Source organism: Leguminivora glycinivorella, chromosome 12 (genome assembly GCF_023078275.1).
Source record: "Leguminivora glycinivorella isolate SPB_JAAS2020 chromosome 12, LegGlyc_1.1, whole genome shotgun sequence".
NCBI classification, from domain to species: domain Eukaryota; kingdom Metazoa; phylum Arthropoda; class Insecta; order Lepidoptera; family Tortricidae; genus Leguminivora; species Leguminivora glycinivorella.
Window position 1 is genome coordinate 7075445 of NC_062982.1, and position 26314 is coordinate 7101758.

Sequence of the window (26314 nt, forward strand, 5' to 3'; positions counted from 1 at the left end):
CCGAAGGGAGGGCAGAGTTACGCGACGTATCGTAAGACGTTTTTCGACAGATGAGCCTCCGAAGTTTCGACCTGGCATATAATGATACCTCTGCGTAAAAAAAACACCATCTGTACTAAAATTAATTTCGAGTCTATGGCCGATTAAAAAAAGTAGTGATCTTAAAATGATAACGGAGTGGAAAGTTGATTCGAAAAATTGAATGGTTATAAAACGAATACGCAGTGGGAGCGTCGAATAGGAGCGCCGATGGCGGGACGAAATGAATTTTCATTATAGAAGTAGATAGACGAAGTAAATGTAGATCAATGGAGATAAGGGGAAGGCTTTTGAGAGCAGACTAACTATGGGTAAATAGTGGCTCAATTGAAGAGATGCTGTTAGATGACTGTAACAATATAAGCAGAAAATAATTCAAACTGGTTTCTGCTTTCTTTGTATGTTAATTTTATTTTTATGACTGCCGCCATGTTGAATCAAATATCGCATATTAGCAGGGACGGCTCACTCCGCGATTCTATCGCCGCGCTACAAGTACATGCTGGCGGCCGCGAGTTCGCGGCCTAGTCAGGGGTTGCGCGCTTTCTCACGGAACGCACGTTCGCACTTTCTATTGTTACTTTACGTCGCAAGTTTTTTTAAGGTTCATTATGCGATGTCCGCGTGTGGAATGACTATAATGCTCATGAATAAAATAAATACCATAGGACAGTCTTACACAGATCTACTATTGATTAAGTCACACGGAAAAGTTCAATAAGGCTTGTCATGTTGGAACTTAAACAAAAATATATAAATACTGTTATATAAGTACCTACAAAGTACCCAAGACTTGAATATAATAGTGTAACATTTTATCTCAGTATTTATTCGTTTTAAGCCGTAGGCAACCCTATATCGTATCGTCAGTCGCTGCGCAAGTGCGGCTCGTTTCTTTGTAAGAATTATGTAGGCATTTAAAAAGGCGGCATTTGGTGAACATCAAAGCAGTGGGCCTTCTGTACTTGTACTATTATATATTCTGTGATATTAGCGATGAAGATTTTTAAAACCTAGTTCATTTTATCTCTTCTAATATATTTAATATATAAGTGTAATGTTTAGTGCATTTCTCTAAGAGTGTAAAAAAATTGTGACTGAAAATATATTAAATTTTCATTTATTTTACTTTTCTCGAACCCGTCAAGCCTTAAAATTGAATATGTTAAGGAATTTCTTGCGTCATACGTGTGAAGACTTCAATAGTTACTCAATTAAGTTGACTGAATTGACTTACTGAAGTTGACGCCCCTAGACGATACGATGCGATTCCCCTACGGAACACGAGACAGATAATGTATATATGTATGTAAAACTTAGCACGTCTTCTGGGTATTAAGTGTAAACTAATTTTATGTCTACGACTGGATGTTGCGATCCTGCTCTCAGACTCAGAATTACATTTGACATTATTTCTTGTTACATCCTATACAGTTAAGTATATTTGTATTGTTTTTAACGTAGATCAAAATGGAAAAAAGAAACAACCACAAAAAATATACAGTTTTCATTAATCCATACTAATATTATAAATGGGAAAGTGTATGTGTCTGTTTGTTTGTCCGTCCTTCACGGCAAAACTGAGCGACGAATTGTCGTGATTTTTTAAGTGGAAGTAGTTGAAGGGATGGAGAGTGACATAGGCTACTTTTTGTCTCTTTCTAACGCGAGCGAAGCCGCGGGCAAAAGCTAGTATATTATATATTTTAATATATTTTAACGACTAGTAGCCTAGCGCGTAGTGACCCTGCCTGCTACGCCGCGGTCCCGGGTTCGAATCCAGGTAAGCGCATTTTTTGTGTGATGAGCACAGATATTTGTTCCTGAGTCATGGTTTTCTATGTATATATAAGTATTTGTATATTATATATATCGTTGTCTGAGTACCTGCAACACAAGCCTTCTTGAGCTTACCGTGGGACTCAGTCAATCTGTGTAAGAATGTCCCATAATATTTATTTATTCTATTTTTTATCATAATAAAGGCACCGTATTTTCTTGTATGACAAGTGAATCATTTTACCGTTTCACACTTAAATCATTTATTTATTTTAATACTCCGATATTAAAAAAAATTACAAAAAGGGAAAATCGATTACTATCAGTTCGTTAGATTTGTATAAGGGCCCATTTACACGCGAACTCTGACGCAATTTTGGTTACATTGCGGTTACGGTTACATACAATGCAATTCAGCACACCAGTCAGTAACGAAACTACGAGTAACAGTGTGAATAAACCCTAACCTCCTTATTCATAAACGTCCACTAAAGTTATTAAGCCGATAAAGTTCGTTTGTCCCTTTCTATCACACCAATACGTCCGAAAGGGACAAACGAACTTTATCGGCTTGATAGCTTTAGTGAACGTTTATGAACAGGGAGCGTACTTTTCGTGCCGATGACATCAATTTGACGTCACGCTCCATATAGGGTGATCACAAATTGTTTTATTGTTAAGAGCCCGTCACGATGGGTAAAAATTCAGTATCTGTCAAATTACCCCATTTACACACACTAACGCACGTCACACTCACCAACATACTTTTCGCACACTACCGCAATTTACTGGAAGAGGTCAGTGACCTAAGTGAGAGGAACTTAAGACAGGTCTATAGTTTCACTGAAGATCAGTTGTAACGTTAAAATCCCATCAAAACCAAAAAAGGGAAATATGAGCCAAGTTCAATATTATAGATGCCTTGGTTGTTGGCGTCAACGACAAAAGCAGTGAGATCTAAACGGGTGCCAAGTTCAATGGCAGTCCTCAAAATGTTTTATGACAATTGATGACATAAAATATCATTTCTTATAACTTTTATAATAGAATAGAATAGAATATAATTAATTTATTCGTTAACACACACACAAAATAAACGTTACAAATAATAAGACATAAACAAGAAGGAGATCCAACGAAATGGTCTAATCTTCCGATCAGACCATCCGGTGAAACAATCACGACAGGCACATAATATGTATGTCACAAATATCAATATAAGAGCCAAATTTAAGACGTTTATGTGAAATAGTTTTTGTTGTGAGGACGCCCATAGAGGCTCCAAATAGTTCGTGTAATATTACACACGATGTTGTCTGCCAGTTCGGTTACTTGAACTTGGCTTAACACGCTGCCGCGTGTTTAGATTGCGGACAGTGTCAATTTAGTGTTACCATCTCACACGAATTGACTCCGATTATTTTTCAAAATAAATTTGTGCAAACACCATATAAAATCAAAACAACTGGTGTAAAAAACAGTGCTTCGTTTATTCTAATTATAAATCGTTAAACCCTTTTCCGAATGAATTAAAATAATTCACTGTTCCTGATCGGTTTAGCCATTATAACATCCGTTATAAATGCACTGAGACAAAGGTTGAGGTTATGTATGAACAGAGGTTGACAGTCAGTTTACATGTAAAATTGTTGCCATATATAGAATTCTTCATTAAAATAATAATTTTCAAAATTTAGTTATAGTTGTCTGAATCTAAGGTTACGTGCCCCGTGTGCAAACACCATTTAAAAATTATATTGAACGTAAGAAGGTAAGTCATACAGAACAATTTTGTGATAAGATAATATATTATTACAATTAATAATTTCGCCATTTACGTAAATAATCGTTTATAGAATATAATTATAATGATTAGTTCTGTTAGTTTTTTCATACGCCACACTGAATGTCTCTTCGCGATAGAGAATGTTACACACACTGACTCACTAAATAATGTGACCAGTATAATGAAAATAAAGTCCAACGAGTTAAAATTAATTTTAAAACTCTTTCATTTTAATAAAGTTTAGAAGACAGAAAATACCTATATTTCTTATCATTGTATTAAAGTTACATATATTTTTTATTTCTCAACAATAATAAGTAGTAAACAACACAAAAAAAAAACGATTTTAAACTGAGACTCTTTTAGACGTGACGATATTTATTTACCTTATTACTTTTGAATACATTCATAGCACTGGCAATCTTTTTGTATCCGTATATGATTTCCAGTGTCAAAAACAAATGTCATTGGAGCAAATTTGGCGACACGTCCGCTCCGAACGAGCCCGATCGGGCGTCTGACTCAATAGAATCTGTTCGCAATTTTGACGTTTGTATGGAAAATTTACGAAAGTTTATATTCAACATTGATTTTATTCGTTCTCTTTGTAAGGAAAAATATGAAAAGGTAATAATTCTGTAGTCCAGTTATCTAGCTTATAAAATAACATTATTTTAAAACTAAAACACGGTCGTACATATTCAAATTTATGAAGATGCCGACAGGGGCCGACCGCATTTTAGTTACAACTTTAAGTAAGTATGTATCTAAAATTGGAAGTGTTTCCTGATTTGTATTACACACTATTTTGCATACACATACTTAAAGTTTTTAATTATCAAGAAAGCCTTTTGTTTGCCTAAAAGGTTTTCGAAGTAATTGCCATTTGATTCGAAATATTTTTAGACAAATATTGATGTCGTTTAACTTCCATTTACTGTATTTTAGTAGCATGATAACACACATGTAAACTACTGAATTTTTAGTTTAGGATATAAGTAATGCGACAACATCAATTTTAGCAGCCTAAAGTATACAAAATTGAGCTCAGCTCACTCAGACGTGAGCACTATTTGCGGGTTTTCTTAAACTAGCGTCAGGAAAAAAATCATAATTAATTCAGGGAGTAACTTTTCCTTGATGTTAACTACTGATTTTGTAGATAAGAATACGCGCTGTTTAAAACAAGTGCTTTTCTTATCAATAAGTATATACTGAAACTAAAACCGGACGTAGAAAACTACCAATTTTACGATTTTCTACTTTTTGATATTGACGGCCTCTTAATTATTAATCATTAGTCATCAATCATTTTAAGTTATGAATTTCTTTGCATGGTAATGAATGCAAGAAGGATGGTGTGCTTTACGTTAGAGAGAAATTCTCTTTTCTACGTATTTCTTGTAATGTGTTGTTAACAATACTATTTAATTAAATTTATTTATAAAAACAAATCAAATAATTTTATTCACGTTTCACATTTCAAGTAGGTATTATTTATGCCACATGTAAATGGACTACTGTATTTGAAGTAAATTGTATACGATTAAAATGATTGACGACTAATGATTAATAATTTACAATAAAACTATTTGTGATCACCTATACGGAGCGTGACGTCAGATTAATGTCATCGGCATGAAAAGTACGCTCCCTTTTTATGAATAAGGGGATAAGTCTTTCATTCATTCACTTTCACCGAATCCGCCACTACCCATCAAATACGCTACGAATTCATTGATTATTAGAAACCTATAAAAACTCCAGTCTCAGGTAATTACCTCGAGAAGGGAAGCCAATCCAATCCGTTTTTAAATCTCGCCAATTAACTAATGCCTTTGTGATAGATATCTGTTAAATTAAAGGCTATGGATATCAGTTTCTCATTATAGAGATTAACTGTTATTTGATTGTAATTTAGTTTTGTTTGGTTTTACTTTTAAGTCGTTTAGGACTCATTTAATGGGTCAATTATCTAAGTTGACTGATGGGCGAAACTAAAAGCTAAGTTACAGTAAGTAAAAGGTTTTTACAATATTATTGTAGGAGGCAGGGCATAGCGACTGATATTGCACTAGACCCTACTCATAGTCATTTTTATATTAAAGGAAAAAATGGAAAAATTTACGCTTCCGGCGGGACTTGAACCCGCATCATTTGCAATCCGTGCAAGGCTCTTAACCAATTGAGCTACGGAAGCCACGCCGGACATCGCAAATCTTTCCATGCCTTTCCTTAATATATGTACACACGTCTTGGGGTGACGTCTAGCGCCATCTACCGACAGACTATTACATCTTGTAACGGCACTGGAGTCTCAAGTTATATTGAGAATTCACCAGTAACAATGTGCTAACCCATACTACTAATGTGCTACTCATAGTGTTGTGTTCCTGTCGGTGAGTAAGGCTGCCAGAGCTCAACGAGGGGCGGTGTGCTGATGACGGGAGGACTTACGGAACTAACTTGTTCCGTCTATTGTTCTTTGAGTCGTCGGCAACCCGAACCCTCCTTAGAACTTGTACACTCCTTTTTGCTGTGTACTTAACACAGCAAAAGGGAATGTACAAGTTTCTAATGGGGTGGCAACGCGCATGTGACACTGTTTGAGTTGCAGGCGTCCACAGGTTACGGTCCTCGCTTTACATCAGGCGGACCGTATGCTTGTTTGCCACCGACGTAGTATTAAAAAAAAAAACAATAAGATAAAGAGAAGTACAGCAGGGAAGCTATCAACATTCCTACACTCCTGCACTCCAGGAAGTTGCAGCAACTTCTCCGTGTTTTATCGACTGTGAGTGCTAAAGGTCTCAACAATCATATGTCAGTTGTCTACGAAAATACCTACACAGATTACCATGAAGCAACAGATCGATCCCTTCGTTCGATAGTCAAGTATCTCTCTGGTAAACGAGCCATCTGCAGCCCTTAAGCTAAAAACGGCTGCACTGAGTGACCGGATGGGACCAATCAGGCTATGTGGGAACCACTGGTACACTCACCATCAGGCAACTCGTTGAGCCGCGGCGGTAGATGCGCGAAGTAACTGTGATGTATCGCCCTCGGCGCCGCCAATCTTCTCCTAGGATCAGGCTGTAGTAGCGCTGCCGCTAGTCGCTCGGCATTCCTTCCACCGTCTCTTAGGCGAGGGAAGGCGGCGCCTAGTGACCGGGCGGGGCAGGTGCCCCATCGGGCTATGTGGGAACGGAGACCGGGGAGCCGGGAGACGCCCGGCCAGCTTTCTTCGGTTGGGGTTCCGACAACCTGGTAAAAAAAAAACATTTTTAAGAATTTTTCGAGTAATCTAAAGGTAAGAGTAGATTTCATTTCATCGTGATATGATAGAGCTCACAAAACTTGATTGTGTAGTACGATAGACATAAACGCGCTCCTCTTTCATCAAACAGTAGCTCGTTGGTGTCTTTTCTCTTTACCGAGTCGAAAATTTGGACATGACAGTGGCCTTTAGCTTTACCAAAGTGTTATAGAGAGTTACTGCCAAAGTAAAATGTGTAATCACAGTGCATTGACTGCCATCTCTCGACACAGGCTTAAAACTTTTGAACGTCAGATTTGACAATTTGGCCCATATGCTTAGCTTGATATGTGTTATATATGAATATTAGCGCCATCTAGCCGAGCGTCCCCCAAAGGTGTAACGCCATCTAGGCCACGGTATCTTTTACTCTATGGCTTTGAGGTACGTTTTTTTCTTAAACTTTATCCGTCTATACGGAGTTACATATGTCTTTGGCTTTACTGACATTGTGATAGGAGTTCAGTATACGGGGGCTTAATTAAATAATTAAATTCAACAAGTAAAAGAACTGATTTTGGATTAAGATGCGTCTGATGGAAAATAAAATGGATATGTCACCTTGAATATCTTGTCTAGCTGGTCGTGCGTGTCTCGCACGCCGGGGAAGGTGGGCACGCCGCACAGCATCTCCACGAATATGCAGCCCACGCCCCACATGTCTAGTGACGTCGAGTACTCCGTGCTGCCTAGTAGGACATCTGTGGACAATAATGTCATATGAAACAAAACACACACACACACAAACAGCAAAGGGGAGTGTACAAGTTTCTAATGGGGTGGCAACGCGCATGCGACACTCTTTGAGCCCCCCGCTTTCCATCAGGCGGACTGTATGCTTGTTTGCCACCGACGTAGTATAAAAAAACCATTTTAGAAACGGATTTCGTATATCGACGGTGAAGTACCATGAACTCCCAACTACTTAGGTTTTCGTACTTAGGAGTTCATGGCACTTCGCCATCGATATGGGTATTTTCAGAATTCGGGTCCCCCCCAATTAGCGTAAGTTGTTAACAAAAATTAACTCGCTGTCAGTTTTGTGACGACAATCAAGGATAAAATCTGTCTGAAAATTTGCTTTTTCACATTCTCAATGTAGATTATCGCTTAAAGTTTATGTAATTAACACGAAAACAACATTTTTATTGAAATTTCATGCTTAGTTATCGTCACAAAACTGACAAGTGAGTTAATTTTTGTTAACAACTTACGCTATAAATTGGGGGACCCCATTTCTGAAAATGCACATATAACACCTCTCCTTTACTACGTCTCCTCTACCTATGTATCCCATGTCTATAGAAAAATAGGCTGCGGAGAATACTTGACATCAGGCGGGCTGTGTAGTTATTTGCCTCTGACTTATGAAATGAGAATAACCTTGCAAAATGATTTCAAATCCACAAAATGACACGAAGGTGTTTAATTGTAAATTTAATTCGCTTGATACTAACGCTAGGTTTACGAGTTTGTTTGCGTTTGTATCTGCATTATTACATTACATCAAGATGAATCGCGAGTAAGATCTAAATGTTATGGCTACCTAGGTAATTGAATATTCGCGTTCCAACACGTATTTATCATAATTATTCTGACCACGATATTACAATGGAAGAACATTATGCTGAATATCTTTCATTTACAATTCATACAAATGTAAAGTCTTCATGTCATCTATCTATTAGCGAAAAACACTAGAAACAAAATGAAATATTAACGGGGGTGGCGCTGATGATGCGTAATCGTTTTCTCTCACTAAACTGTAATTTTAGTATATTCTCCAATGTGAAAGTAACGCGGAAGAGCCATACAAGTCTTTTCAAACGGTCAAGGTCTTTTTGTGCTTCGTCTCTCCAGCAGTGCCTAGAACGTCTAGACTCTAGAGGATAGAATTCTATATTTAATTCTTCAGGTCCTCTTGCAAACTTATTAGTAGGTTTTATAACTTCACATTTATGTGTGAGGTCTTTTTGTACTTCTATTTAGCGGCACTTAGGACGTCCAGAGGATAGAAAATATAGAAATCATAATCTTACCCGGTGGCCTGTACCACAGCGTGACGACTTCGTGTGAGTATGTGTGGCTAGGGACAGACTTCGCCCGCGCTAATCCGAAATCCGCAAGCTTCAGCTCCCCTTGTAAACTTATTAGTAGGTTTTGTGGCTTCACGTCTCTGTAACAAAAAAAAATAGTTTATTGAATGCAGAAAATGTATATGTAATGGGTTAAATCGTGTTCAGGTGCTATACAGCCAGCGAACGAATGCATGAGATCCCAAGTCGCTAAACTTATTCGAGATTGCGTTCCCTACACAAGTAGTCACGCATTATCGCGCCTACGTAATTAGAACAAACATACAAGATTCGCACAATAGGAAACACGCGTGATAACTTGCATGCAGATCTGGACACACATTTTCATTCTCGCGAATGTGAAAACACCAAAGGTACATTCCCGCGTGGTTGACCCGCGAGGTACCTTTGTTCCGTGTAAGTGCGAATATAACTCGTACCTGTGTAGAACTCTTCTCCTGTGGCAGTAGGACAGGCCCCGCAGGAGCTGGAACATGAACAGGCTGACGTTGTGGTGGTTGAGCCCGCCGGGGTGCCTCTCCATGTATTGCGATAGGTCCGTGTCCTGTACAACAAGCATACAATCAGTCAATTACATATTTTAGCCGTTTTCAATATTTCTTCACTACTAGAACGTAGAACGAGTATATAAATAGTTCTCACACCACGGCAACTGTCACTCACGCGGCGATACTCCTCCTCAAGTGTTTTTTTAATAATCCCTCTGTCTGTGTGCTTGGAGGGGAAGCAATTTAACGTTGTCAAAACTCAAAATGGAAGTGTGGAAGCACAGTAGGATTTAAGGACCCAAATTCTACCTTTCTATGAAGGACCTAAACAGGAAGTACCTAATTGTATATAGTCTAACTGCTCATTTCCTAAAAATAACAGGTAGCGAGGGATTCCCTTATTTATACAGTGATAGATCCAGTTCATCCAGTATTACTGTCTCGTATGATATATATCTACTTTGTCTATTTCTGCGTTAATAGATAATTTCCTAGTCATTCCCGTTTGTTCTACGTAATCGTGATAAGACAGATATTACAGAACGAAATAGAAATTATTTTCCCGGAGCCAATCCATTAACTCCAGTGGAATAGAAAAACTGGAAATCATTCCGTATAGATACAGAGTGAATCTTCACGCATTGTGAAATGTGAGATTGAAACACGGAGATACTAAGGTAATTTTATTACAAGCGCCTTGGAAATATATTTGATCAGTCAGCCAAGCGTCTCATATGAGTTTATTATTACTAAAAACACTAGTACTAGTGCTTTGAAATGGAGCCCTAAATAGGCTATTCGAAAGACTAAAAATGGGTAAAACCGTAAAATTTGAAATTGAAAAACCGGCCAAGAGCGTGTCGGGCCACGCTCAGTGTAGGGTTCCGTAGTTTTCCGTATTTTTCTCAAAAACTACTGAACCTATCAAGTTCAAAACAATTTTCCTAGAAAGTCTTTATAAAGTTCTACTTTTGTGATTTTTTTCATATTTTTTAAACATATGGTTCAAAAGTTAGAGGGGGGGGACGCACTTTTTTTTCCTTTAGGAGCGATTATTTCCGAAAATATAAATATTATCAAAAAACGATCTTAGTAAACCATTTTTAAATACCTATCCAACAACATATCACACGTTGGGGTTAGAATAAAAAAAATATCAGCCCCCACTTTACATGTAGGGGGGGTACCCTAATAAAACATTTTTTTCCATTTTTTATTTTTGCACTTTGTCGGCGTGATTCATATACATATTGGTACCAAATTTCAGCTTTCTAGTGCTAACGGTTACTGAGATTATCCGCGGACGGACGGACGGACGGACAGACAGACATGGCGAAACTATAAGGGTTCCTAGTTGACTACGGAACCCTAAAAAGATGTTAGTAATTAGTATACCAAAGAATAGTGACGGAACTCTCCAGTGGTAAAAACTGGATTCGATAACGGTTCTTCTGGGCGAAGCTCACTCCATCGTAGGCCACGTCTTTGCCTTTAGCTAGTAGTATAATTTAAAAAAACCACTAGGTACGTTTAGTGGCGTACTGATGAAAACGATTTGATTTATTCCCAAAGTTCCATAAAACCAGCAGAATACATTTACAACGGTACGAGTAAATAGATTCGCATCCTGAACGAGAGTAGTCAATTAAAAAGCCAAAAGTTGGGTAACGAGTTCCAACGAGTTATTGGATTTACCATAGAAACGTTTTTCATGTATCCCGCCTTTGAGATGGATCCGAACAGGAGTACTCAATTAAAACAACATCGAAGTTGGAAGTTTGTGAATTAGGAAGGAAGTTTGGAAAGAAATGAGTTTGGATAGATAAAGGATGCGTTAGTACTCGCGAAGTTGACGCTTTTGTGGATTTTGCGCCATTTTCCTTATGAGACTTGCTACTTAGTTTAATAGATAGGGTGCGTTTTGTATTGATTTCTTATTCTGATCAATGCCAGTTTCATATTATGAACTATCAATATCAATTAACTATCAACTGATCATACTAATAGGTAAATATTAGTTGCGTTATCTATGAAAAAGTGTGAAAACCCCACATTAGGTCTAATCTCATGTTTATCCGAAGCCAGCGTAAATGATACAATTTATTACATAATATTATCCTTTCATTCTGACTGTTCCAATCGACAAGAGCTGCTTGTGGAAAGAGTCACTTCATCACATTTATTTATCTTATTAAATTTCAGTCAACATTTATTTCCAATGATTATTTGTCAGCAGAGTTATTCTCACCATAAACTCGAAGACGAACGGAGCGTCTCCTTGGTGTGCACGATGGTGCATGAGCTCTTTGTTCAGCCACCTCTGTGATGGCGAACAGTACTCAAGACAGGAGACGCCGCACCCATCAAGGCCATGCCTGCTCCTGACTAACCGCCTGGAGAGGGATAGTTATAGCCAGCAGGTTATGCAGCCTACTTCTGGTACTCACCACAAACTCGAAGACGAAGGTGAGCGTTTCCCTGGTGTGAACGATGTCGTGTAGGGTGACTATGTTGGCGTGCTTGAGCTCTTTGAGCAGTGACGCCTCTCTGATGGCTGTGAACGGAGCGCCTTCCTCTTCTTGCAGTCGAATCTCTTTCAGTGCTACCACTTGTTGCGTTAAACTGTGGAAGGAAAGTCATATTATAGGCAGGTTTTGTATCGATTGGATCCATAAGTTTCGTTCTCGTGTGAGACTTAATTTTTGATGATGTCGAAGATGTCGCGCGAAATGTGGTAACAATCACGCGCGAGAACACATCTCATGCTATACTCTGTCAAACAAGTCTGTCAGTAAATAAGAACAAAGAAAACTATAAGTATCCTTTTCTCTAGCACCATAAAGAAAAGGACGCATTTAGTTTTCTTTATTCTTATTTACTGACAGACTTGTTTGACATAGTATATCAGGTCTGCATTAGAAAGAGAAATTGTTCTTGTATTGCCATAGATAAATAGGTAAGATTCATTCTCAAGCGGGTATTTTAAGTTAGTCTCCCAATGTTTTGATTTATATTAAAATACTTCGTCCTAATAGCTAGCTAAAAAGTTGCAGCAGCAGCTTTCATTCATAGAACATTGTACGTTTAGTTGTTAAACTACGTTAACTAATTTTATGCTAGAGTATAGACTTTCTACAGTTTAACTGCCCAGTAAATATACAAAATATGTGCCATAAAATGTTTATGGTGCCAGGCAGATTTACGCTTGAAAATGCCACTGGAAGACATAAATGCAAATTTAATTGAATATAAAACGTAGGGATTTCAAATTGAAATGGTTTATATCTTTGCGATTTCTTAATTTAAATGCAATCCAATACAGGCGCTTATGTATGTATATCTTTAAAATGCTCAAAATTACCCGGTCATTAATCATAATATAGGAGTGGCACTGAAGCTTGAGTAGTTTCATGTGCTCGGCCTACCCCTTTACGGGATACAGGCGTGATTGTTGTTGCGGGTGAGTGTAATAGACTTGTAAATAGTTAATCTAGATTTAAGTAAACAAATATTGTACTGTACGCCTGACAGGCAAATTATAGTGATACCACCTACCTACTAAAATATCACTCATTATGTAAACCTATAATTATACAACAAATGATATCTTTTGTATCGTATCTCATCTTATCTTATTGTATGTATGCATGGACCTATGCAAGTATGCATATTTTAATCATATTATGTAATAATTCATTCATGAACTCTAGTCGTACTAAACCGCGCTGAATTTATATTAATTAATATCGACTAATAAGGCTAAATCAGTGAAGTGAACCTATAGAATTTCAAATTAATTAGTGCTGGAATTAATAATAATCAAGGACCGTTACAGTAGGTATAAATACTAAAGAGCAAATAGTTCCGTTGGATTTTACATTGGTCTCTGTGTTAACTTTTATATCTATTTCACGATTTCCCGTTTTTTTGGTGACGACTTTTCTATCACAATAAATCTTTATTATTACTATATGCTGTGACTGTATGTAGATAAGGGATCGTAGTCGCAATATCAGTCACAATATCGCATCGATATTAGAGCCGAACTCGACTGTCCAATTCCACGATTTGCGTCCCGTTTCCCGTCTGCCTGAAATCCGCAGTCTGCATACCAGAACGTATAAGCTATGCTGACCAACCATACTATGTGAGCGCAATGTTGACCCTGCAGCTGAATGTTACAAGAGCTTTAGCCTGAACCGATGAATAGCCCGAAATCCCGGCTCTTCATAAAATCATTAAAGGTCTGTTTTCATAAGACAACCTTTCATTTCTTAATCTATTAATATTTAGTAGGGTAAGTACAAAAATGGCGACAACGCTAGGCCTACAAGTCTACAAGTCTTCGATTATTCAAATTACTTATAGAAAAGCTTGCCTTGCACGGTGGAATACTGGAGCGAGTTGAGCGTATAATGCTTTAGCAATAAGCCGATGTATGAGTGCAATGTTAACACTGCTGAATTTTACACGCCGACCCAGAAACGGCTAGTAAGGTAAGGTCAGAGTTGAGGCTCAAAGTAGGGTTACCTGGCTTAGAATTTTACCCGATATGTCGAAAATAAAGTTACCTGTGTTGAGAAAAATAATCCAATATCTGGATTAGGATAATCTGCCTACCTCAAACTATCTTAGATATAGCAACAACGTATGTCGATCAACTTTTGGTTGCTACTTATCAATAACAAAACGTTTTATCAAAATAACGATTTAAATCGGACATAATTGTAAAATGCACACGGCCTTGTTTTATTCTCGTATAGTATGGAATTTTGTCAGGACTTGCGCCAATAAAAATTGGTAACCCTTATATGTCTGTAGCGGCAAAACCTTCACAAGAGTAACAATGTACGTACATACCATACTTCATTTCTTCGCAAGGCACACGCCCGTCAATATTGCATGCAGTTTTTCTATACTTACGTACTACATCCCGAGATATTTCAGAAAGGCCTTCGGATCGGGTGAAATCGGACGTATTCGTAAAATGGATACTTTAGTCTTGTTCTCGTATAGAGTTTGGATTTTTGTCAGAGCTTACTTCAGTAAAAACTGGTAACCCCATAAGTCTGGAGCGGTAAAACCTTCATAAGAGCAACAATGTATTTTCATTCATACTTCATTTCTTCGCAAGGCACAGGCCCGTGAATATTGCATGAAGAATTCCCGTTCGTACGTACAACGTTAATGAGCTAAGCAACTAACCGAATTGTATTTTGTCGTATTCATAGGCTCGGCAACTTTCGGTCCTTTGTGTGGAACTTTATCCTGAACAGGAATGTGGGAGGAGAGGGCTAAATCACTTTGGGAATAGTTTGAGTTAGTGATGGGCAGAATCCTCGGCTAGGTACTCCCAATGCTCGTATTTGGTTAAATTATTTGATAAAGTGCAGAATATAAGACACAACATAGTTCATTCTTAAAATGTAAGATTCTTCAGAATAGCAATAGGATAGGCCCCTTCTCAAGTTTTTTGTGAGTAACGGAATCATGTTTGATCCATAACTAGGTATAGTGTTTGATTAATTCAAAGACTGTACACAATTGGCCCTTTGTTTTTTTTATCTGTTTATACTTAACTACGAAATTCCCAAATAATCGTATTTCAATATTGTCTTCGGTTAGCGCGACAGCTACTCATGTCAAAGCGTGTTTTGTTAGTCCGTCTTTCACGGCAAAACGGAGCGACCAAATGACGTGATTTTTAGGGTTCCGTAGCCAAAATGGCAAAAACGGAACCCTTATAGTTTCGTCATGTCCGTCTGTCCGTCTGTCCGTCTGTCCGTCTGTCCGTCTGTCACAGCCGATTTACTCGGAAACTATAAGTACTACAGTGATGAAATTTGATGGGAATATGTGTTGTATGAACCGCTACAAAATTATGACACTAAATAGTAAAAAAAAAGAATTGGGGTGGGGCCCCCATACATGTAACTGAGGGATGAAAATTTTTTTTTCGATGTACATACCCGTGTGGGGTATCAATGGAAAGGTCTTTTAAAATGATATAAAGTTTTTATAAATTGACATAATAAGTTTATTATATTTGCTGGAGATAGCGCGAGCCCGAACTTGGCCGGTTTTTTATTTTTTAAGTGGAGATAGTGAAAGGGATGGAGAGTGACATAGGCTACCTTTTGTCTCTTTCTAACGCAAAGCCGCGGGCAAAAGCTAGTAAAACTATAAAATTGATAATATCACGTATAATGAATGTATAATACATCACAACGTTTCGAACCATTTACAGCGATTATAAAGGTTGAACACGCCAAAAGTGGGGCACACATAAATGTTTATTATAAAAAATGTATAATAAATAAATAAAAGATGTTTGATTTAACTATGAGCAAATTTAATTTATTTTAAATGCAAATCATAATTAGTCAAGGTTTCTTGACGAATAAGCCATGGACCGTACTTTTCGTCGAACACGACTCATATGAGTCTGCACCATCACGTCAGGATACCTCTTTGTCGCCAGGTCCACAGTTTTCGCAGCTCCGCCACGGAATTAACCTCCCGCCTCTCATTTTAAGAAACCCTTTCATAATACTCCAATACTCCTTGATGGGCCGGAGTTCTAGACAATTTAGTGTATAGCTATATTTCTGTACCACGGCTACTCCATTTGCTTTGTACCACTCCATGATAGGTTTCGCGTAGTAATACCCGGCAAGGTCTGGCCAAAATAAAGGTCAGGAGTGGTGTTTCTTAAAAAACGGAAGCAACCGCTCTTGTAAGCACTCTTTTTGATAGATGCTGCCGTTTATTGTTCCGGTAGTGACAAAAGAGCTGCTTCTTTTCCCGCAACTGCAAATTGCCTGCTAAACTAGGTTTTTTTTGGAAACTTATATCTTTTATTATTTATCAGGCTTTGGGAGCCTCTGTGCTATTTTTGCTAGTATTAAACTCTTGGCCAAGGATTTTTTAGAATTCGGATTTTATGTAAGTTTCGCCGTCCATCAGAACGAAGTCAAATTTTGTTAGTAAATTTTCGTATATTTTCTCGATCGAGTTTTTGCTATTGAATTCTGTTTTGCATTCCGATCCAGGTGCCGTTTAGTGCTTTAAAATTTCTTAGCCCTGCTCTACGTTTCACCTTTTGAAGACACGATTGGGACATCTTCACTTTTTAGCCACGTCACGAGGTGATATCATACAATTTGAAGCAAATATCCTTAAGATGCGTCCTCCTTTTTTTAAATCCTTTATACCCTGCAATCCACCACTTCTTGGCTTTCGTTCTAAAGTTAAGCGTTCCCAAAACCTCTTCAATACGGAACAAACAGTGGATTGTGGAAATTTTAATTTTTTACCCACATCCCTGTAGCTGAGCGTTGGATTTTGCGTGTTTTCGTGCAAAATAAGTTCGCATTGTTTCAGTTGCCTGTTCGATATCGCTACATATATAAATTTTTCACAAAAGTTACTGATATATTTAAAAACTATGCTTTTTTATGATTTATATGGCATCAAAACGTTTCCTATACCTTTAATTTTAACGAAGCAGTAAATGAATTTGTATGCCTCAATTTTGGCGTGTTCAACCTTTAATACATCCCGGTATTTCTAACGTAATTCCTTACAGCGTTTGTGGTCAACGTATGACTCGAGGCGTTCCACTTTCACAGTTTTATTTCACATCATGATTTGTTAGAACAATTCTTCTTAGCCAAAATATTTTCAGTTCGGTAAGATCTAAACCGAACCACAGTATAATAAAGAGTACTATCGTACAACACTTTAAGTTCTCGCGCTTTGTACACATATTTAAAGTCACATACAGGTCGAACGCGATTAATTAACATTATTTTTACCCAACAAAAGGTAAAAATAATGTTAATTAATCGCGTTCGACCTGTATGTGACTTTAAATATACTATCGTACAGTATGGCCACTCCCGCTCCCCGCTGAAAGTGCCGCCCACCCCTTCTCGGTTACCTCACAGTTACCGCCTGTCAAAAATGCGAACAGTCGACCTGTCATATGTCACTCATACAAGCATAGTACGCGTTCACCAACACGAGCTTAGACTGTGTGCTAGGAACGCGCCTCTTTCATATATTTGATCGCCAGTGTCCGAGGTGTGACCGAACACTGTCGAATATTCGGTGAATTCTATAGGTATTCGACCCAACCCTTGTTTAGATTGAGTGATTAGTTCGTGTGTTTGCAAAGTTCAAAAATGCTCAGCGTAGACACGATTGATAAATGTTGACCTTTTGGGCGTCTAAAAATAGACGCTGAACAGTTGTGTAATGGAAAGGGTTGTCTCTGGATAAATAGAGGACGGGAATCGGATTTCATTGACGTCATCTAAACTTTGGATGAATTTAAGTAAGCAACTAAGCATTCATACTACACCAAATGGCTTTTCATGGTTACGTAATGTCAAATCTTAGGTATGGCCTAATACTATGGGGCAACAGTACAAACGTTCCAAAGGTATTTTTGCTACAAAAAAAATGCTTGCGAGCAGTATACGGCGTCAGTCAAACTGACTCATGTCGACCAATCTTTCGAGAATTAAAGGTTTTAACACTTTATTCTCTTTATATTTATGAGGCGTGTTTATTTGTAAAAAGTAACATTAACTCTTTCTGTAGTTTTGCCTCCACCTCGAGGTATAATACTCGTCATGGATTAAACCTACATTACCCGGGAACAACATCTGCCCTCGTTAATAAAAATATAGTATTCATGTGTGTAAAAATTTATAACCACCTTCCTAATGATCTGAAGGAACTAGAATTGCCGAATTTCAAATCAGAATTATACAAGTGGTGTTTGGAAAAAATGTATTATGGCAACTCGGAACACTTTGCACCTGACATTCCTTAAATCCCAATGTAAATATAGTTATAAGTTTTGTAAATATAGTTGTTAAGGTCATTTTATTTGTATGTCTATAATAGGCTGAAAGTGGAGATACTTTTCATAGAATAAGATCTTTTATGTACACCCATTTTTATTGACAAATAAATATTTCATTTCATTTCATTTCATTTCATTTCAATGATAAAGGCCCTCTTGATTGTTGAAGACAAAAGTCGTTTTGTCCACGTCTGGGGTCAAAGTAATCCCAAACAAGACTTTTCCTTATTTTGGCTTGGCTTTTTACATTATGATTTTGGGTGATAAATATTTACTGCGGTTCATTTGAATTTGATTTGGTTTGCGCAGACATTCTTGAGACGGTGTTCTGCCTTTTCGCAGAAATATATTTGGCCGAATTTCATTTGCCAACCAACGTTTGGCCGAAGTTTCATTTTGACAACTAACGTTTAGAAACACATGTTTAAAATATTGAAAAGCTCAGTTCTATTTACGTTTTACACCTGTTTGTTGATTAATGTGTCGTGGCTCACTATACTGTTTAGTTTACTTACTTGAGTATAAGCTGTCTTTGTATTGTGGTTATTATGATATTATATCCTGTAAATTATACATATTTGTTCCGTTTGTATTAATGTAACGGAAGGGTTACCACAGAAGACCAGCGTCAAAGTATCCAAAAAGTAGGTACCTTTTGGATACTTTGACAGCAAGCTGAGTGGAAACCTTTTCAGTGACGTTTAAATAAAATTATTGTGACATGTTTTTGTAATTTATATTGTTTAAGCGTCCTGAATAAAGTTTTTTCTATTCTATTCTATTATTTCGCTCTGGGCGACACGTTTCAAGCAATCTGTGATTCTTTGTCAAGTGTTACGCCGTGTCCTGCGTGGGCGACGGTCGAGCGACCGTCGCCGTCGCGTCTCATACTTCCATATCGATAAGGTTTGATTTCGTATGCGTCGCATCGCCGTCGCGCGACCATCGCGTGACCGTCGCCCACGCAAGCCACGACGTTACCCCCAGTGTTGTCACATCTACCTATTTATAGGTAGATCTACCTATTTTGCCTCCCGTCTACCTGTCTACCTATTTCGGTCCTAAATCTACCTATTTTCAAAAATATTACTATTGTAGAAAATTCTCCATGCGTGTTACGAAATTAAGTTTTACCTGTCTTATAATTACAGCATTTTACTTAAATCGGAACGTGTTTAGTGAATAATCTGTGGCTGTCAGCTTGAAAGTCTTGATGTTTGACAGTTTTGACACTGACAGCCTGGTAGTGACAGTGACAGTGTCATTTGACAATGACATGACACTGACACTTCTGACAGCCTGACAGCGGCAGCTCTCGGAGACGTTAGCTTGTGTTTAAAATATTTTAACAAAAACATGTATAAACACCATAAAGAACTCACCAAGTAAACCAATAAATATATTTTTAATAGTTTAGAAGCATTTTTAATCATTAAAACTGGACTTACCTTAGTGGTATTAAAACAGGTAGATCTACCTATTTTTCGTTTCTAATTCTACCAGTTTCTACCTATTTTTTCACCCTGGTCTACCATTTTGTTCAAATTGTATGTGACAACACTGGTTACCTCCTTATTCATAAACGTAGGTACTCTAAAGTTATCAAGCCGATAAAGTATGTTTGTCCTTTTCTATCACACCAATACGTCGGAAAGGGACAAACGAAATTTATCCGCTTGATAACTTTAGAGTACGTTTATGAATAAGGAGGTTAGTCTTTATGGCTGTTACACTCCTTGCAACAGCGATATAATAAACGTGAGTCGAAACGCCCTTTTTGATATTCATGTAAAACCTTGTTAAACATACACAATATCGCATATAGGTGCACATATTAAGACGATACAGAAGCGAAAATGCTAAAATGGAAAGGGGGGCTCCTGTCAATTTGGGAATTTTAGTTAAATATACTAGTGTTATTAACTAGATTTATCGAAAAAAAAAATTCTCCATTAGGTCTCAGTTAAACGATATTGCGAAAAAATCTTTAAATCGAGGTTCCGCTCTCGACTGTTTCCTCCTTCAAAACTTAACCAATCGGAAAAAAAGAGAATCTGAATAACAATGAAATAGTCTGTATCGGCCCGTTTAGTTTTTTTGGCTAACTGTTACCAATCTTGAGTATCACACCTTTTTTTGCGCCATAATGAAAAAGGCCGTTTTTGGAAAAAAATTGTTGGCTCTAGCGTCTTTAAAAATAAAAAAATCAAAACGGCTCGACACAGATAAAAATAATAATAATTTGTGTTGAAAAAATCATTGCTCTATCTTCAAAAACCAGGAAGGAAATAGTCGAGAGCGTTTGTACGGAGAATTGACACCTCCTGTATCGTCTTAATAAAACGTTTCGTTCTTCCCTCCATCTCATCCGTCTCGCGTTTCGGATGCCCTCCCCTTAATCACTTAACTTCGCACATAAAACATACATTTATATTCGTATTCAACTCCTCCGCAACATGTTTCGTTTTACATACGCCTGTGACGTCAGACAGCCTAGCCAAGCCAAGATGTCAAAAGTTTGCGCCGTATCCGACCGAAACGGTAATCATCGTATCGCTTTTCCATATTATAAGTTGCAATGCGCACGCCTATGCTTTGTACTTTTGGCACTTGAAAAAAGTGTAAACAAACCGGAGCCGTCAAATTTGACAGATCCAGGGAAAGTGAACCTTTTAAGGCCAGAAACCTTTTCCTGTAAAATTTAGCTTAAAACCAATATTTCGTAAAAGGTCATAATTTTTCGTTGGTAAACTTCGGGAGATAAGGGGGGGGGGGTATTTTATTTTTTACATTTTCCTTATATCTCCAATTATAATTCTTTTTATTTTCCACTACAAAAAAATTATAAAAATAGTTTTGATATGTACAATTTCAGCTCTTTCTAACGATACCCCACTTGACCTAGTAACTTGACATTTACGGTTTGCCCCCCTTCCATTTTGGCCATTTTCTATAATTAATATTAATATATTTTTAAAAATAATAGTTTCAGCTTGTAGAGGTTTAAAATGTTCATAACTGTTCTTAACATTAACTGTAACTGTCAAATTTCAAATCGATAGCGTAAGTAGTTCTCGAGATATTTAGAAACGTGACAGACATACAGACAGACGGACAGAGCGTCGCCATAAGGGTTCCTTTTGTACCTTTTTGGTACGGAACCCTAAAAAACATAAATAATCATCACCTCATACGGACAAACGGAAGCTCGAAAACACAAATATCGAACTCGGAACAGATGATGATGATGATGATGATGATGATTGACCGATGTGGACCGATATCCCATACATTACAGGCGCCATCTTGAATTTTTCCATCGAAATCCTTCCGACATCCGATATCGGATCGGATAATGTGAAACCGGAGTTACACCCACATTAAAATGCAACCATGAGTTTTAAACCTCTGCAAAATTAGGTACTTTTTGGTTGATGATTCCTTGAAGAAAATAATAATATTCATTAAATGTAATGACGATAGGTTTGTATTCGTGAAGGTGTATACGTTTCGTCAAATTAAACGAAATTACATGTTACTGGAATGAAATGGAAAATAGTAGTGAGCTCAATTATTTTTAAATAGAGAAAAAAATTCAGGAACCAAACGTTACCTAATAAACATAGGGTCGTACCGCTATGTCGTAGCAAATAAAGTGTGTTTCCCGTCGTAACGAAAAACATCGTCCAGGCAATACGATACGTGAGCAGTAGATTGTAATATTGAATAAGATAGAGATCAGAGACAAACAAATATCGTAATATCGTTCCTTACGACAATAACGATTGGCATTTCAATAGGGTAACTAGGTTTACACGTGCTTCATAACGAAAATAATATTAAATGTATATATAATGAAAAGGCTTAGTGAAAGGAGCTTTTCAATAAAGCGTGATACTTGAAGCGTAAGTTTCCTATTGATGTCAATTTCGACTAAATACGGCAGATTTAGAATAAAATGAATATCTAGGAGTTTCTACGTAATAGCCGACTTCACCAAACATATTAGTGCTAAATCCTCTGCAATTTTCCATCAAGCCTGTTAAGTCATTATCAATCAGGATGGCATCATACAAGAGCGAATCACGCAAACAATTATTTTATCATACAAGTGCGGCGATACGCATATAGCTTAATTAGTCGACATTAGTCGTTCAGCACTAACTTCAGATGATCACAAGTTTATAACCAGTACGCGAGCAAAATCGTGATCAGAAACTAATACTGGACAAATAACTCAGTGATATATGCAAGCAAATAGCTATTGAATATGTAACAAAAGGCGTGTGATGATTACAATCAATAGAGGAATGTCATCAGCCACCATAACGGCCGGTAACATTGAATTTGATTGAATGGTTACATTGTTACTGGATACAATACGGCGGACGTCACTGTCCAGAGGTTCAGAGTTGCATGCGCGTGCGTCATTCATGCATAAACTATTGTTTTTATTATTGTAACTAGGTTCTTAATGCCCTTATGTAATTGTTATCACCCATCATAGACTCTTTTTCCATTGCATTCCAAGGGCCAACAACTAAACTGCAATTTGCATGAAAAATGTACAGTCAACCAATTAGAATCCTAGGCCACTCTAGAACCGTGTCGTATTGACCCCGTGCTTTATTTGCTATAGAAGTCGGTTTGACTTTTACCGTGAAAAAGGGTTCTTCAGTGGCCTAGGATTCAGATTGGTTGACTGTACCGTCGGCGTGAGTTCAGTGTGCGGTTCCCACATAAACTACAAATGCTATCCTAGCAATCCATTCGTGTTAAACAGCCAACATCATATACATCGGAGCAGAAATAGGTCTCCGCCAAATAGGTCACACGTCTTCTTCTAATCGTAGAGGTATTAATGACATAAGGATGGGTAGTCTATCTCGCGGCGTCTTTCGCACCAATATCTCACGGCGACATATTCTCTTCTTCTCGGCACCAATCAGGATCGTGCTAATAGGCATCCTGCAGGTACGACGGTGTAGGTATTATACAATCAGTATTCGGTAAACAAGAATGTAACCCCCAGGCAAACGACCTGAAGGAGCAAGGACTCTCTAGTTTACAGAGTCCAGGGTATTTTGTTTAAAAGTTCGCAGTCTGGCCCGATTGCGTGCGAGACGACCGCACCCGCCGCGTCGGGTTTTGAACCTTTTTGTTGGATTGAGTTTTGTTTTCCGTGTACAAGGTACACACTATTTTTCGAATCGAATATTTTTTAAACTTTGTGTACGTTTCGATTGTGATAGCTCAACTGGAAGAGGATGGAAGAGGATGGACGAGCATTTAAGAACTAGGTGATGACCTCTGTAAATCTTATGGCATATTTTTATATACCTACTCACAACTAATAAATATAGCGCATAATTTTTAACGTCTTTAAAGCAGATTTTCGGCAGTGTATTTATTTTTTCAAGGTGCAATGTAGGTATTACTCATCATACTGTTTTGACGTCATGTCAGTAAATGTAACGTTTCTAATAGATTATACAAAGTAATGATACATTTCGTGCTACATTACAGTAAAAGGTAACAATTTTTCGGTGTAAAATATGTAAATTAATTCCTTTGGGACTATACCCATTATGTTGTCATGTCAAAAATTCACACAGTATAGATACGTTGGGGGTAAAGTGATACAAAATAGGCGTTTCCAAGTCAGCAAATGAGATACACGAACAGTGGCTTTAACACGAACAATGACTTTGACTTATTGGCGTTCATTTGTCGCGTAGAGTGCTTCCTATAACAGACCTTTCCCTATTTCCTAAATGCCCAGGAAATAGGGAAAGGTCTGTTATATGAGGATTTATAACCTTATGTGGTGTCTAATTGAAACCAGGATTGATGTACTGTTACCACCTAAAATGTACGATTAAAAGCATATTTAATTAATAAAATTTATAATTCTATTAAATATTTTTTTAATGACATTTGAACGAATTGTATTATTTTATTTTGAGTCGCATTATGTGTAGTTACTTGAATTGTGTAGATCTTCGGTTATGTAATGTTCTTATTCAATGTTGTGATGTTTTAAATGATTTTTATTTTAGTTAATAATTTACTACCCATGTAATTACTAGCAGTAACTAGTTTTAAGTTAGTTAAGGAAACAAATTTTGTACGCCCAAAGGCAAAACACAGAGGCTCTGTTTGTATATTAAGACCGTTTTTAACACCTGTGTTATACAAATAAATCTTATTCTTATTCTTACCTATGTTTTTACAAATAAAGAGATTCTGATTCTGATTCGGGGCTATTTGTTGCGATTGTTTATATAATGGAAAAAAGAGCAGGGGAAAGTTAGTTTTACCTAAATATTTCTGCAAAGAAAAAATATTACAAAAGAGAAACAAAATTCGTTTAGAATTAAATAATAAGATTGGGGTTGACATTTCAGAAGCAGGTGTCGTCAAATCTGGGATTAAACATGGAGAGTTTTCACATCCCTGAAATCAATATTTCCGGCTTTAAATTTCCTAAAACTGGTGATTTTGGATATGTTTCACATATGACTAAAGACTAAATAAAAGTTTAAATAGAGCAATTACGTTCTGCCAGAAACGCCTATATATGCTATATACTATATACGCACTTTATTTTCCACATATGGGCATTTTCAGAATTTGGAACACCCCCATTAGGGAAAGTTGTTAACAAAAATTAACTCGCTGTCAGTTTTGTGACGACAGTTAAGCATAAAATCTGTCAAATTTACTTTTTTCACATTTTGAATGTAGATTATCGCTTAAAGTTTATGTTATTAACACAAAAACAATATTTTTATAGAAATTTCATGCTTCACTATCGTCACGAAATTGACAGTGAGTTAATTTTTGTTAACAACTTTCGCTAATTGGGGTGTCCCAAATTCTGAAAATGCCCAAATATTATAAGGTAATAAAATAGTACTTACTTGCTATACCCTTTATAAACCGTGGCGTAGGACCCCTCCCCGAGCTGCTCCAGCTTTATGTAGGCTTCGGATTTGCCGAACGGAGAGTCACCCTGTTGACAAAAAATAACGTTTATCACTGGTGAAAAGCCTAATTTATGAGGCATCTGCCAGTTGCCAAGGTTTTTGGCACTATCATAAATTTTATAATATATAAAAAAGCATCGTAAATGTATATTAATGTGTATGCGCCGCGGTCCCGGGTTCGAATCCCGGTAAGGGCATGTATTTGTGTGATGAGCACAGATATTTGTTCCTGAGTCATGGATGTTTTCTATGTATATAAGTATTTATATATTATATATATCGTTGTCTGAGTACCCACAACACAAGCCTTCTTGAGCTTACCGTGGGCCTCAGTCAATCTGTGTAAGAATGTCCTATAATATTTATTTATTTATTTATTAAATCAAACGACGTTTAAACATTGCGCTGACAATAATCTACTAGTCCATAATAATATATTATATTAAGTATAAATGGGAAAGTTTGTGTGCCTGTTTGTTTGTCCGTCCTTCACGGCAAAACGGAGCGACAAATTGTCGTGATTTTTTAAAGTGGAGATAGTTGAAAGGATGGAGAGTGACATAGGCTACTTCTTGTATCGTTCTAACGCGAGCGAAGCCGCGGGCAAAAGCTAGTCTTAAATACAAGTAAGTATATGTAAAACTAGGATCTTATTCAAGAGGTAGCCAACTAATACGTAATCACCGAGACAATTTTATGAACCCAAACGGTAAGGTTAACACAGAATATCTAATATGCATCATCAATATCTTCATCAAATCAACTCAATGATACCGTAGTATTGCAAGAGTACTAAGTAATACTATCGTTTGTAGCATATAGTAGTTGTCTCTCTCGCTCTCTATTGCTCTTCCGCATTGGTGAGATAATTACGTATCACACAGGGCGTGAACGATTATAATCTTGGCTACGGGCCTCTAATATTTCGAGGTTTGACCCAAATAAA

The 26314-nt window shown here is 37.3% G+C and overlaps 1 protein-coding gene across 3 annotated transcripts in view; it reads right to left on the reverse strand.

Moving 5' to 3' along the window:
- Positions 1-26314, reverse strand: part of LOC125232208 (cyclin-dependent kinase 14) — a 149225-nt gene that overhangs the window by 3996 nt on the left and 118915 nt on the right. For all 3 annotated transcript variants that reach the window (XM_048137842.1, XM_048137844.1, XM_048137843.1), the window contains exons 5-10: positions 25303-25394; positions 11952-12126; positions 9436-9560; positions 8960-9096; positions 7482-7621; positions 6607-6868 (exon numbers count right to left, since the gene is read on the reverse strand). In XM_048137842.1, coding sequence (XP_047993799.1) covers positions 6607-6868; positions 7482-7621; positions 8960-9096; positions 9436-9560; positions 11952-12126; positions 25303-25394 — 931 coding nt within the window. The remainder of the gene's footprint in view (positions 1-6606; positions 6869-7481; positions 7622-8959; positions 9097-9435; positions 9561-11951; positions 12127-25302; positions 25395-26314) is intronic.